Source organism: Xyrauchen texanus, chromosome 48 (assembly GCF_025860055.1).
Source record: "Xyrauchen texanus isolate HMW12.3.18 chromosome 48, RBS_HiC_50CHRs, whole genome shotgun sequence".
NCBI lineage: Eukaryota > Metazoa > Chordata > Actinopteri > Cypriniformes > Catostomidae > Xyrauchen > Xyrauchen texanus.
The window spans coordinates 15,500,336-15,515,512 of NC_068323.1; the positions used below are offsets into that span (position 1 = coordinate 15,500,336).

At 39.2% G+C, this 15,177-nt stretch overlaps 2 protein-coding genes across 7 annotated transcripts in view; one reads left to right on the forward strand and one right to left on the reverse strand.

The window, feature by feature from the left end:
* tle2a (TLE family member 2, transcriptional corepressor a) overlaps nt 1-4,533 on the forward strand; it is a 43,903-nt gene extending 39,370 nt beyond the window's left edge. For all 5 annotated transcript variants that reach the window (XM_052121839.1, XM_052121836.1, XM_052121837.1 and 2 more), the window contains exons 15-20: nt 736-985; nt 1,098-1,345; nt 1,445-1,592; nt 2,215-2,365; nt 2,463-2,539; nt 3,194-4,533. In XM_052121839.1, coding sequence (XP_051977799.1) covers nt 736-985; nt 1,098-1,345; nt 1,445-1,592; nt 2,215-2,365; nt 2,463-2,539; nt 3,194-3,301 — 982 coding nt within the window. In that variant the 3' untranslated portion in view covers nt 3,302-4,533. The remainder of the gene's footprint in view (nt 1-735; nt 986-1,097; nt 1,346-1,444; nt 1,593-2,214; nt 2,366-2,462; nt 2,540-3,193) is intronic.
* A 242-nt stretch (nt 4,534-4,775) lies between these two features.
* The window catches only part of LOC127639687 (transducin-like enhancer protein 4), a 63,745-nt gene continuing 53,343 nt past the window's right edge, over nt 4,776-15,177 (reverse strand). For both annotated transcript variants that reach the window (XM_052121842.1, XM_052121841.1), the window contains exons 10-20: nt 13,806-13,859; nt 12,082-12,240; nt 11,658-11,799; nt 11,390-11,559; nt 11,061-11,137; nt 9,461-9,710; nt 9,075-9,322; nt 8,828-8,975; nt 8,589-8,739; nt 8,372-8,448; nt 4,776-8,029 (exon numbers count right to left, since the gene is read on the reverse strand). In XM_052121842.1, coding sequence (XP_051977802.1) covers nt 7,922-8,029; nt 8,372-8,448; nt 8,589-8,739; nt 8,828-8,975; nt 9,075-9,322; nt 9,461-9,710; nt 11,061-11,137; nt 11,390-11,559; nt 11,658-11,799; nt 12,082-12,240; nt 13,806-13,859 — 1,584 coding nt within the window. In that variant the 3' untranslated portion in view covers nt 4,776-7,921. The remainder of the gene's footprint in view (nt 8,030-8,371; nt 8,449-8,588; nt 8,740-8,827; nt 8,976-9,074; nt 9,323-9,460; nt 9,711-11,060; nt 11,138-11,389; nt 11,560-11,657; nt 11,800-12,081; nt 12,241-13,805; nt 13,860-15,177) is intronic.

The following is a 15,177-nucleotide window of genomic DNA, read 5'->3' on the forward strand; positions in this document are numbered from 1 at the left end:
CGCTTCCTTCGGGATATACCGGACTTTGAATGCCGCAACCAAGGACAGTGTAACGAGAACATGATGGAAGACTACATTTGGGGGCTGATTCGTGAAAGTGATTTACAGTATAATCGAAAATCTCGATTATACTAAAGTCATTTTTGTATTACTTTAGTATAAATACATGTTCATTTGGATTCATACGTTGTTTTTCGGACTTTATGTGAACGAAAAGACACAAATTCCCACATTTTCTAATTGAAAATGGGTAAATTTCTAAATATCACTGTCCTGGTCACAAAAGCAAAGTTTGTGGGGAATAATTTTCTATACTTTTGAGGCACTTATTACAAAAATTGTGTTACATAGTGTGATCAGTGGCAAATTTGTGGCTTATTAAAACTATCAGAAGAGCGGTGGCAAAATTAGCTCACTCAGCAGCTGTATTAGAAACCTCAACACATCTTTGGTATCTTATTCTTAAAACCTATTTCCAGGGTAAAATAATACAAAGTATAATGTTATAAATTTACACTTAATAAAAAACAATTCCAAATATAAAGAGTTTACTAGATTTACGATACAAAGGCGGAAACACGTCATAAAAAAAATATTGAAATATGAATTTTATAAAACATACCACACAGACCAAACAAACCAAAAATCTGATGTCAGGCGTATTTCAGTCCCTCGACTGTTACATAATGGATCTCAGTTTCTCACTGGAACTTGTTCTTTAACTCTCTCTCCTAGTGCATATTCGTTCCATGTGAGTGCAGATGGTCAAATGCAGCCGGTGCCCTTCCCTCCTGATGCCCTCCTCGGCCCCGGCATCCCGCGGCACGCCCGTCAGATCCACACCCTCAGTCATGGAGAGGTGGTATGTGCGGTCACCATCAGCACCTCCACACGTCACGTCTACACCGGTGGGAAAGGCTGCGTTAAAGTGTGGGACATCAGCCAACCGGGGAGCAAAAGCCCAATGGCCCAACTCGACTGTTTGGTAAGTGAAGCATTTCTGAACTGAATCGATGAAGGCATGTCATGAATAACAAACCCTAGTTCATAAAATTATTTGTAAATGACAAAAATATATTCCCTTCTACTTCACTCAGAATAGAGACAACTACATCCGCTCATGTAAGCTCCTCCCAGATGGGCGGACCTTGATAGTTGGAGGTGAAGCCAGCACACTGTCAATCTGGGACTTGGCCACACCCACACCACGCATCAAGGCTGAATTAACTTCCTCTGCTCCGGCCTGCTATGCTTTGGCCATCAGTCCAGACAACAAGGTCTGTTTCTCCTGCTGTAGTGATGGAAACATTGTGGTCTGGGATCTGCACAACCAAACACTTGTCAGGTATCTAAAGGTTGATGTTGATGAGCTAGATAATGTGTTTCAAAGCTGCTTTAAAGTTAAGAACTCGAGGTGATGTCCTTGTCTCTTCTGCTTTTATAGACAGTTCCAGGGCCACACAGATGGAGCCAGTTGTATCGACATCTCCAACGATGGGACCAAATTGTGGACAGGGGGTCTGGACAACACTGTGCGCTGCTGGGACCTGAGAGAGGGCCGACAGCTCCAGCAGCACGACTTCACCTCACAGGTACACCACACTGGAAATTGAGGCATTCAGTGGCCAGTTTAGATACACCTGCTCATTCATGCCAATATGTTAACAGCCAATGATGTGGCAACAACTCAATCCATAAAACCAGACATGGTCATGAGGTTGTTGTGAGAATGAGAATGGAGAAGAAACGTGATGGAAGTAACTTGGATCATGGATTGATTGATTGTCATATGGGGTGGTTTGTGTATCTTGGAAACTGTATAATCTCCAGGGATTTTCAATCTGGAGATTATATAAAAAAAAAAAATCTGGAAAAATGTCATAATTCAAATGTAACCCCCTTCCTGAGGAGTGATGCTGATTAAGTGCATCCCCGAAAGGCTGGTCAGTCTTCAAGGTTCGCATGTAGTTAGGGATAGGTCCACTTCAGCCTTTCAGGCACAAAGCAGGGCACCTTCCACCATTGGGCTGAATTCATGCCACGGAAAGTTCATGCTGTTTTAGGGGCAAATGTGGGGGTGGGTTATATTTGTTAGAGTTATTTCTAATGAAGTGGCCAAGTGAGTGTTTAAATTGCTAATGGAACTTTTGACCTCTAATTTCAGTATGAAAAAAAGTGTTCATATTTCATGTGTTTATTTCTGCGTGTTTGCAGATCTTTTCTCTGGGTTACTGTCCTACTGGAGAGTGGCTTGCAGTGGGAATGGAGAGCAGTAATGTGGAAGTGCTGCATGTCTCCAAGCCAGATAAATACCAGCTACATCTTCATGAGAGCTGCGTTCTCTCGCTCAAGTTTGCCTACTGTGGTATGCCAAAATTTGTTTTTTGAATTTCAGAAATTTCAGGCATTTTGGTGACTAATGAAAATACAAATTTTAACCAATATTACTTTTAACTTTACAGGTAAATGGTTTGTGAGCACAGGCAAAGATAATCTACTGAATGCATGGCGAACTCCATATGGATCAAGCATATTCCAGGTATTGAATTGCAATGAATTAACAATATCAAATACATTTCTAAGCACTGTTCACACCAGTGGTTACCTTGCACTAAAAAAAGCACAGATGCAGCACCATGTATAGATCTAAAAGGTGTTTTTAACCAGAGCCCCAAAAGAGGGTTCTAAGTGATTTTCAATTGTTCCGGAGTGAAAACGTTATTTTTAAATGCTTGTAACTGATTAACCTGTTAATTTCATTCTGATAATTTTTCATGAAGCCAAAGGGTTTATCACAGTCAGTTGTTCTTTGATCCTGAAAGAAACTGCTGCATCACACAATCTTTGCCTAACATTCTCTAACGGGTTTCCTTAGCACTTATCCTGTCTGCCATTGGTTAAACAAACAGCTAGCCCTTCCCCAAACTCATTGGTTGAGCCAATTCTACTGTCTGGCTGGTTGGGATACTCTAGTGTCAATACTCAATAAATGTTTTGATGGTGGCACAGAGCCAGTGTTTTATGTTTTAAAAAGATTAAATTCACAATTAATATAAATTACAATTTTATCTATAATAGAGACTCTTATTATGAAATAGTCTTGTTGAATAATGTCTCAAAAAAGAAATTTGATCTTTGAGCAGATCCACTTTTTCCATTTGTATCCTATTTAATTGTTTGTTTCTGTCTCTAGTCCAAGGAATCATCCTCTGTTCTCAGCTGTGACATCTCCCCTGATGACCAGTTTATTGTCACTGGCTCAGGAGACAAGAAAGCTACTGTGTATGAAGTCATTTACTGAACTGAATGTTTTTGGATCGCTGTTTATTAAAAGAAAAACTGATTGCTTGAGGAGGCCAGATTCATCATTATTTTGCCTCTGAATTGGGAGACGATGTGACATGGACATGAATATGGATATGGATTTGGGAGACAGCTGAACTTTTTGTTTGACATCCGTTTGGAACGACGGACTCCAGGATTAGACGGGATCTCCAGAAATGACCTTGTTTTTTAATGCTGTGAGAGAGCTAGCAGTCTAGCTTCAAAAACATGGGATTTCTCCAAAGACCTCCTTTTCTCTTTTTTTTTTATGTTTTTGTTTTTACAAGATGAAACCTCTGTAGTGAATATAATAGAAGAAATCTTATTTTTTTAGCCTTCAAAATGTTCATGGAAATTGACGATTATGGAGCCGCACTGTAAAAATGCATTATGACGAGACCTAAATGACTGGCCTAAGATGATTTTCTAAAAGCTCACCTTATCTTGATCTTGTGTTATGATTGTATGGATGATGTTTAAAATGGACTATATGATATTGGACCAAAAGGCTCTGGATTTTCGTGTTTCAGCGACTTCAGGGAAACGGCTGTAAAGACGTTCAGTTAACGTCCTATCACATGAACACTGTATGTTGGAGCATGTTAAAAAATATTTTGACTGTTTGGTCACAAACTTGGTATGTATGAATTGTAAATAAAGCTCTTTAAAAGCCAAAAAATCTTGCTGTTGTCCTGATCCTGTACAGAGCCATTTAACATCTGCTAAGAAGTTAGTGAGACCAACATATTGCAATTCAGAAAGGAGATTTTGGAAGCCATCTCAAAAGGACAAATTCCCCCAGGATATTTGTAATAAAATGTAAATAACTGTACATATGTTTATAGACTTTAAACCATGATTGCCCCCCCCCCCAGTACTTCCCTAGCTTTTTTACAATAAGGTTGTTTTCAGTAACATTACTCAACATGCATTAACAATGGAGAATACTTTTGCAGCACATTAATCTTCGTTAATGATTAATTTCCTTAACATTGAGAAATTTCCATAAATTAACTATTTTTAAATACTTTGAACCACAAAACTGCTCTACAGATGCAGTGTAGAAAGGAAAATGAAAAACATGGTCACGTCAACAAAAATACCCACTTTCCCTTAAACGTTCATATAAATTGTTTGTCAACTAACCAAATATTCTGTGGAGTTGTCCTAGCATATTACCATTAACCAAATTATTCCCTATAGTTATCTGTTTTTACAGTATTTCATGTTAAAGAAATCTATTTTTCTGTACATCTACAAAAAGGATAATACTGCTTTATACTTATGTGAATGTAATTTCTTACAATAAAATGTATATCTATTGTGAACAGAAGTCTCCAGTAATGGTCTAAAATATGGAAAATATCAGCACTGTTTTGCCACTTTTGTGTTAGATCATCATAAAACATCCTCAAACTTGACACAACCTAACAACTTCAAAAAAATGACCATAAGTTTATTTTTCAATGTATACATGTCTTTTACATCACATGGGAAGTGCTACAAAGGGATATCACAGCGATGCCTTCGAAAAATGGTCCTTGGCTTTCGAGAGGGTTTTAAACAAACTTGACAGTAGATATTGTTTTCTGTATAGAAACAACGCATAATGTAAGGGTAGATAGATACAGAGATTCTGAGAGCATGATGTAATACAGATTTGCAGTAAGACTGCCACTGTTCACAGGCTGCCATATTTTCAGCTATTGATGAAAAAGGAACACACTGCACTTTCTGCATAATAACAGACTGATCAAAACACGGTATTAACACTGCTTACTATTGCCATAAAAAAGAACCTAATGATTTCGTACAATTCCTTCCATTTGGAAAGCTCACAACCAAACATTATTTGACTCAATCAACCTTTCTGAGATTTTCAGTGCTGAGAAAAGCATTATAGATCAATAGGAGAATAGACAAAACAAAACAGTAATTTAAAATATCTGTTCTCAGCAGGATGTTTGGTGCATGTGGTAGATGAATCCTGTTGTTGATATTAGAACATTCTTATGGTGTGCAACAAAGTTCTGTGTTAGGACCTCAGGTTTTCAAGCAGAGGTTGCATGTTTTTTGTTTTACATTTTACACATTTAAAATTGATCTCTGATGGTTGTATTTTTGCACCAATTTCAGGTGAACACATTTTTGAGGAATATTTAAACAATATATAGTTTTCACGAAAACTATTAAAGGAATATTTCACCAAAACATCTAAGTTATGTTATCATTTACTTAGGCCACATTCCCACTTATCCAAAAATGAATGCATTTTCAAATAAAAATGTATGATTACGCCTCTCACGTACACTAGAACGGCATTTCCCATTACCCAAAAAGAACTCCATTACCACATACTTTGAAAAACTATGACACTGGGAAACTAAAAAACTGTTTTCAAATGAAAACAGGCTAGTGTGAATGTGGTCTTACCCTCATGTGTTTTTACATGTGTTCTATTAAACACAAACTGAGTAATTTAGACCAGATGTCCAAGCTGCTGATGTTCTGTGAATAATAACACATTTCTGAATAATAACAACAACTTTCTTAATGTCTGTTCCTTACACAAAGCTACTGTAAGGGTTTCGGAAGACTTAGGATATAAAAACTACTTTTATATTTTTATGGTGGTTTTGATACTTGATAGCTTCTGGTCACCATCCACTTTCATTGTATGACTAGAGCAGCTCTGATAATCTGCCAGAATTCTCCTTTTGTGTTACTGGGAAGAAAGAAAGTCATACAGGTTTGGAACAACATTTGAGGGTGACTATGACTACATTTAAATCAATTAAGAAAATGGTTTATTCCAAGGTTTTTGCAGAAAGAGGCATTCTAATAAGTCATGTAAATGAAAATGCAGTTTTCCTTATGCTGTTTAAGGGATTAAGCGCTTTAACACACCTCAGTTTCTCCTGGAGAATGCGGCTTATGCAGCCATGTGCATTAGTGGCATTCTTACAGGTAGTGAAGAGTGCGCATGTGTGTGAACAGACCGGATAACTAAAGTCTAAGGATGGAGTCAACACAGTGGAAAAACACATACAAAATAAACTACCCATTTATATACACCAATTTAAAATATAAAATATTTTCACTCACATTCACGCTTAAGTACATTGGGGAATCCCAGAGTTTGGCATAAGAGGGAAACCCCACTCCTGGTGGAGATGGAAAGTTAATGAAACTATTAAAGCAACAACTCTTGTATTTTATATCTTGTTATTTCTGTAAACAAAGCGAAGGTACAGAAAATAAAAAGGTGAGTCTTGCTCGGATGTTATGATCATTATTTATACAAGCGTTGTGGGGAAATTCCATTGCTGTGAAGAACTGGCTAAGCTGTAAGCGAGGTTACAGATACAGCCGCTAACACAGTGCATGTAAACGTAAACATTGATTTCAACCCTTAAGCAGTTTACTCGCAATAACAGCTTTCAGGTGTCAATGTAAACAAGCTCAATGAAGGCAGAATTTTCATTTTTGGGGTAAATATCAGTCTTAATGCATTGCTTCATCTCGCACAATCAAGAATTATTTTTCCAAATTCAAGCCTAATAATAAATTACATTAAAGGCATTAAGAATTAAATCGCAAATAAGTGCAACATCTGTATGTTAATCCATGGGAATAAAAATGAAAAATGGTCATGGTTGTGAATATTTGCAGCACGAATCCTGCATGATTTACCAGTGCTCCTCATTAGACATCAGCTTGTGGGAGAAAGAATTTAAATGCAGGTTGGAGAATTCGTCTGGGATTTGCCACATGAATGTATAATTGGGTTGGATAAGAGAGTAGAGAATTGTTTGTTTGCCCATATCGTGTTTAGACGGAGATGCCCCAATGTGAGCCAGGAGCTTCTAAACTGTCTGTTCTCTTTGGGGAAAGATGTTGCACATTCTTGCATACGCCCCGTTGAAGAGAGTTTGTAACTAATGAAACGATTGTCTGGTATTTTTGTGTCTGTAACTAGAAGCTACCTGCTGTCTTATGTGGGGCTTTCTGTTTTAGCTTAGAATTTTATGTGGAGACTGTTCTAATTAACAACTCCCCTCTTATTTGCTATGTTTGAAATAGAAAACTAGCATACTGTGCAGTGTATACTGCATACTATTTTTAAGAAATAGCATGTGAAATTTTATGGAACAATAAATGAATCAAATATTCGTCTGCTGCATTGTTGTCACTACACTGGATGTTTAATTTGAGTTGTGTTCAGTTATCATCTTGGTAATAAATACAGTTGTTTTACCATTTTTTTGTACAATTTAGCATAAAAAAAAAGTATCACCGAACCAAATTGCGGAGATAATGACTGTTTATAAACAGGTTTCTCAAAATATCCCTCTCTCTTCCATTGATCGCCCAAAAATAGCGACACCCCAAACTCAGGCCATTTGTTACACCCATGATGCTGTGTTACTCTGATGCTCAAATGCTTGATATGGTTCATTGGGTAGGGCGAAAGGACCAGGGTGTAAACAGTAGACAGCAAATTGAAGAGCTATGGTTGCCCACCACCCTTGTCATGATTGTTCCGTGCTTTCCATTCTTTTACTTCCAACCATTTACAAATCCCTTGTTTCTGCGTTCAGTACACCACCTCATACACCGTGGCCTTTTTATCCCCAGATCCGGTCACAATATACTTGTCGTCTGGGGAGACATCACAGCTCAGGACGGAAGAAGACTCCTTTGACTAGAAAGAAAGAGAACGAAACAGAAAATGAGAAGTATTCGCAAATAATCGTCAAATTAACGTCAATAGAGGCGTAAAATTCATTTTCAAATTGAAATCAACAATGGCAAACAAAGACAGTGAGCTTCACTGCATATCTTGCCCATGTTTTTGTTCTGTTGCCTTCTATGAACAGCGATTTACTGTCTGCATAAAGCTTATTCTGGTTTATTAATTAGGTAGCAACCTTTAAAGGTGCATTCAGATTGTAATAACTACAGAGAAGAAAGATTGAAGCAGGAGGGTTACAGACTGATTGCAAATATACAACATAAAATGACTCATCCAGGCACATATACACACCTGGAAGATACTTGCTCCATATGGTGTCCTCCATGAATTCAGCAGATTGTCCTTTCCCGTGCTCACAAACCACTTCCCTGAAATACACATAGAGAGCTAAGAAAACACAAGTTCCACTGAAAAAAATCAAAGGGAGGCACAATACATCTCCATAGTGATTGATAACACAAGAGGCTATGAAATGGCGTGATGGCATAGTAGGTCTGCTTTTTCATACCACAGTAGGCAAACTTGAGAGAGAGAACGCAGCTCTCATGAAGGTGCAGCTGGTATTTGTCTGGTTTGGAGACATGAAGCACTTCCACATTACTGCTCTCCATTCCCACTGCAAGCCACTCTCCAGTAGGACAGTAACCTAGAGAAAAGATCTGGGTGCACATAACATACATCAATATAAGTTGGCCTGCTCCAACAAATAAAAAATGAAAAGGACTATTTACATTCTTGCTTCAGTACCTGTGAGGTGAAGTCGTGCTGCTGGAGCTGTCGGCCCTCTCTCAGGTCCCAGCAGCGCACAGTGTTGTCCAGACCCCCTGTCCACAATTTGGTCCCATCGTTGGAGATGTCGATACAACTGGCTCCATCTGTGTGGCCCTGGAATTGTCTATAAAAGCAGAAGATACAAGGACATCACCTCGAGTTCTTAACTTTAAAGCAGCTTTGAAACACATTATCTAGCTCATCAACATCAACCTTTAGATACCTGACAAGTGTTTGGTTGTGCAGATCCCAGACCACAATGTTTCCATCACTACAGCAGGAGAAACAGACCTTGTTGTCTGGACTGATGGCCAAAGCATAGCAGGCCGGAGCAGAGGAAGTTAATTCAGCCTTGATGCGTGGTGTGGGTGTGGCCAAGTCCCAGATTGACAGAGTGCTGGCTTCACCTCCAACTATCAAGGTCCGCCCATCTGGGAGTATCTTACATGAGCGGATGTAGTTGTCTCTATTCTGAGTGAAGTAGAAGGGAAAATATTTGTCTCCCATATATTTTCATTGTCCTATTCAACCAAAGAAACTAGGATTCATGATTCATTATTCATTATTCATTATTGATGTTTGCAAACAGTTCAGAAATGCTTCACTTACCAAACAGTCGAGTTGGGCCATTGGGCTTTTGCTCCCCGGTTGGCTGATGTCCCACACTTTAACGCAGCCTTTCCCACCGGTGTAGACGTGACGTGTGGAGGTGCTGATGGTGACCGCACATACCACCTCTCCATGACTGAGGGTGTGGATCTGACGGGCGTGCCGCGGGATGCCGGGGCCGAGGAGGGCATCAGGAGGGAAGGGCACCGGCTGCATTTGACCATCTGCACTCACATGGAACGAGTATGCACTAGGAGAGAGGAAAACATAGATGTTAAAGCAAAACTTTTTTTTTATTATAATGAGAGCTATTTAGATTTTCATGTTGCAGCATTACGTAATAGTGTATACGTAGTGTAACTGAAACTGTAGGTCGTTTAAAGTTGGCAACTTCACAACTGTGCAAAATAATATAGAATATAACTGATGTGTTACAAAAGAAAAAAAAAGGAATCATTAAGAAATTATCATGGTTATGATGTCGCAACAACAGTATGAGCACAATTATGTGAGATTGACTTCAAATTTCGTATCAACGTCTATTTAGCATATCAAGGAAACAACAAAAGTGTGAAATACAGGTAAATAAATCATAACAGGAGTAATTTGCAAAAGTCTTAAAGGTACAGTAGCAAAACAACCTGTAATTCTAAAGCCCAGAGTACACTATGGTTTGGCAGGGTTTGCCGTCTGCGTACATTCTTCATATTCTATCAGACTAGCGTCATTCAAATGCAGATATCTCCTGGTCTCCTCACACACACTATTGATGTTTACATTTACATTTGGCAGATGCTTTTATCCAAAGCGACTTACAGTGCATTTTTACAGGGACAATCCCCCCGGAGCAACCTGGAGTTAAGTGCCTTGCTCAAGGACACAATGGTGGTGGCTGTTGGGATCGAACCAGTGACCTTCTGATTAACAGTTATGTGCTTTAGCCCACTATGCCACCACCACTCTATATGATGCGAGCATCCACTGCTGTTGTTTCCACCTTCATCTCCTGATGTTTAGCGGCGATTACATCTTCTAGCACTTTGTGACAGCAATGGCTCAACGGTGAGTTTTGTCACCTTGTGGACCCAATAATTAGTGCAAATTATTTCAAGCATATACTGCGTGTTCAGAGTATGCACGGTTAGAAAAATCGGGCATGTGCTCAATGCACTCTGGTGATGACAAAATTTGCGTGTGCGTCTAACCAAATGACACTTTGGGCTTAAGGGTCAGAGGATTGGTTGGGAAACGGTAATGAAAACACTTGTTTTTAGTGCAAAAAACCATGACTACCAATATAAGCAGACTACAGGGAAAAATATGAAATGCTCCGGAACAAAAGTACAATGGGGCCCATTTAAAATAAACTTTCTGATTGGAAACAGAAGTACTTTATCTAAAGTTTGACATTAAAATGATGAAAAGTATTAAAAAAAAGAATGTTTGCCTGAACTGAAGCGTTATTCTCAATGTAGCTGTTGAGAATCCAATCTTGAGAGGGGATTGGATTACAGGAGCGGCCAACCACAGCAGCACTATAATTGACTAACAATCACTGATGTCCATACTCAGACATAGGGAGTTAAGAGGAGAAACTCACGGTTTTCCACCAGTGGAGCCAGGCATCGACGAGGACAGCCCTGAGGGCCTAAGGTGTGAACGAGATTCATACGCTACCTATGGGTTGGAGGAGAGCATTCAACGTTCAACATAATTTTCCATTAACAAATGTGTATATGTAAAAAAAAATATTCCACGTTAAATACAATTTAAATAAAAAAATAAATACATAAAAAAAAACTTACAGAAATACTGGGTTTAAGCCATTTGGAAACGTAACTATGGTATGGTTTACTGTATTTGAATTAAAACGTAATGGATGCCTTTGCTTTCCAATACAAAGTGTTTGTACATGTTTGCATAATTTACCATAGGGCTGCGTGCATAAGCACTGGCTACTGCACTGATTTGGGGCGAGAGGGTTAGCGGGCCTCCGAACCCGCCCGGGCTGGCAAGCTCTCCATTGAGCCCGGCATGAGACATGACACCAAAATGAGCTGGGTAAGAACCGGGTGTCATGGTCAAAGGACTCCGCAAAGCTAAAGAACACCAACAACACAATGAACTTCACTGAATTATAGCATGTTTTGTTTTTAAATATAGAAATAGATAAGGTCATAGGTCATGACCCTCTTACCCAGTGGGTCGGCTGAGGAGGCAGGCTTGTTGACCAAGCGTAAACAGGAAGTGCTGGGCCCAGGTGGACCAGGGGTGAGAGGGTCATTGTGAGAGGGAGAGGAATTGCCTGATTTAGAGGAGGGGGACTGAGTTTTCTCTGTCTGCGAAAGGAACCAAGAGATGGATATAACTATTTGCTCTAAATCAATAAGTTGTATATCATTAATTGATCCCAAAAAGAAAGCAAATATGCATGTCTTCTCAAACTACAATTGCCCCCAAAAAGTTTGACACTTAAGCCACACTAAAAAAAATAAGTGAATACCTTTGGTTTGATATTTTGTTTTACAATGCACTCTATAAAAGTGTCCAAGGGTATTCAAATACTTTTTGCGAGGGATTTAAACTGAGGCATAGTAATCATCAGAGAATAGCTATCATACTTGCGCTGTGTCCTTATTCTTCCCATGAGGGGGGCTGTGTGGTGGGGTGGCCGGTGTGGGACTAGGGGATCCTGGGAGCTCTTTCCTCAAGATGGGAGCTCGATCTAAACCATTCCCATGTGGAGAAAGAGGGGCACTACCTATGGGAGGGGAAGGATCCTGGAAAAAGGGATATTTCATAATATAATTTAATATTAAGGCTGCACTATACAGTATATAGAAATTATCAAAATATTGCAAATGTACAGATTGCAATATGCAAACCGCAAGGCTTTCTGATAACTGAATAATTTTAAAATGTCAAAAAAATATGTTTATGGTGACACAGATAGCAGAGAATAGACTGGGCAGTGGGCACGTGACTGTTACTTGGGGTGGGTGGGTGTGCATGTTCACTCTGATGATGTCATATATGAGAAGATAAACAAGCAGTCGTGATCAGCTCATAGCAAATCACAAGGCATCTGCAGCAGGTGCTGACGATTTAGTGCCAAAATGAAGAAGCACTTCAAACATATGTCAGTATTTTGACTTCAAAATAGATGACCACAATGAGATTGAATTATATGTAAATCATGTAAATCACGGCTGGCAAGGCAAAGTGAAAACACGTTCGAGTCAACACACACAGTCACCTCGAGACAAAGCACAACATTTGATCAGATGATACAGCAAATGAAAAAGTAACAAGTGAAATTATCTAACAAGCTATCTGGTCCCACCGGTCAGACATATAGAGAACTTTTCACCACCCTAAAGTTCAAAATGCCCCCCTAGAGGGGGCCTGGGTAGCTCAGTGTGTATAGACGCTGACTACCACACTTGGAGTCATAAGTCCAGCCAGGTCTCCCAAGCAACCAAATTGGCCCGGTTACTAAGGAGGGTAGATTCACATGGTGTAACCTCCTCGTGGTCCCTATAATGTGGTTCTCGCTCTCGGTGGGGTGCGTGGTGAGTGGTGAGTGGATGCCGCGGAGAATAGCGTGAAGCCTCCACACGCGCTAGGTCTCCGCTGTAACACGCTCAACAAGCCATGTGATAAGATGCGTGGATTGACGGTCTCAGACATGGAGGCAACTGAGATTCCTCCTCTGCCACCTGGATTGAGGCGTGCCACTACGCCACCACGAGGATTTAGAGTGCATTGGGAATTGGGCATTCCAAATTGGGGAGAAAGAAAATGCCCCCATAGAGATTACATCCTAGTTCTGGCCCTGTTTAATTCAATATCATAATTGGTTCTTATATAGGAATTAGAACAACTTTGAACCCTCTGTCTTAAATCCATGCATTAACATTAACATTTTAACTACTATTGACACATTGCAAAACATTTTATGTTTATCTAATTTATTTCCACATATGAAAGTGGCCCAGATCAGAATTGAATTCCCATTGCCATCCAAAAAACCTATTTTTGTCACATGAGAATGGAATAGATCTCATTCATTCATTCATTTATTCACTCTCTATTATTATGTCAGCCTCTGTTCACTCAACTGAGTGAGAAAAAGACTGCTGAGAGCTTCTCGTCTGATGCTTGGAGTGGGGTATTGCATTAATCCTGATCAATTTAAAATGCAGTAATTTATATATTTATAATATTTATTTATAATATATTCTTTAAATTGTAAAGTATATATACAGATATATTCATATAGAATGTTCTGTTAAATTGTTTTGTGTTGTATTAACTTTTAATTTAATGGTGCATGTGAACTCACCTCATTTGAGACATCTACAACAAGATTGTCTTCGCTCTTATCTCCATCACTGTCCTAGAAGACAGCAAGCAGGAGAATAATATTGCAGTGTCCTTTTCCTGCTCTCTCCTGGCCAATTTCACCAATCACAGCAGGGGACACTCTTCCCTCTCTCTAACCCCCTCACTCTCTTTTTCTCTCTCTCACCTTGTCCATCACTATCACACAGCTCACACTACATCTCACTGACCTCTTTCGTCCATCTCTGGGAAATGGGGTTGACAACGCACTTTGTTGCCATGGTAACTGGGCTTTGATGTGATCATGGCCTGATGTTCCTATTGACATCACCTCTCTAATTATACCTGCCCGGATGGACACATCATCATTTTCACTACCCGTATGTGTTTTTGTGTGTTGGGTAAGCAGTACACCTGATGTGCTGTCGAGCACAGTAACCTTAAAATACATGCATACAATAACAAAGACAATTTAATCTGTACATGCTCATGATTTATGTTGTCATTTGCTGAAAATCTTTCCTTCCACTGTAGCTCTTAAATTTCATTCGCACTTTTGCATATTAAAAAATGCTGTCTTGCAATCGGTTACAAGACATGTAAAAAGCAAATGCCATTTGGTATCGCTGACGTCAAATCTGGCTTGAAATATAATGGATGAGTCACTTTACTTTTATGGTGCTTTTTTGTGATTTTTTGAGCTCATCCTGATTTACTTTCATAATATGAAAAAGAGCAGCTCGGAAATTTTGCTAAACATCTGTTTTTGTGTTCCAAAGAAGAAAATCATATGGGGTTTGGAACGACATGAGTGTGTGTACATTTTAACAGACTTTTTCATTTTTTTGGTGAGCAAATTTCTTAAGCTCTTACAAACAACAAAAATAAACATGGCATTTCCCTGAAAGTTACACTTAATGCAATCGTGTTCATGGAGAAAGCTCTGAAACCCTCCTCCTCCCTAGGACCAAATGTCTAGATATGATGCATGGGCAGTGTTTATTTCGTCAATGAAATGAATAACAAAAATAACAAAGATGCATCATGACAATAATCAAACAGTTTTAATTAACCCTTTTGCACGTGAGTTTCTCCTGTACTGACAGATCCCCCAGCGTGAGTTCTTCAATGCACGTTGTTAAATGTTTTTCTTTTAAATGTCAACGTACACTTCAAGCAGATGCACTGGATGCTTACATGGACTAACCAGTTTATATTTTCTTTGTTTGACATCACAAAACATTACCGCAGCGCTGCATCAAAACAGACAGCTCCAATGGTAACAGCTTTATAATTTTAGGGTTTGATTCCTTGGACCGTCCAGTCTCTGTTCACATCATATTTTTGGGTTCAACGTGTGGTCCGATTATGTC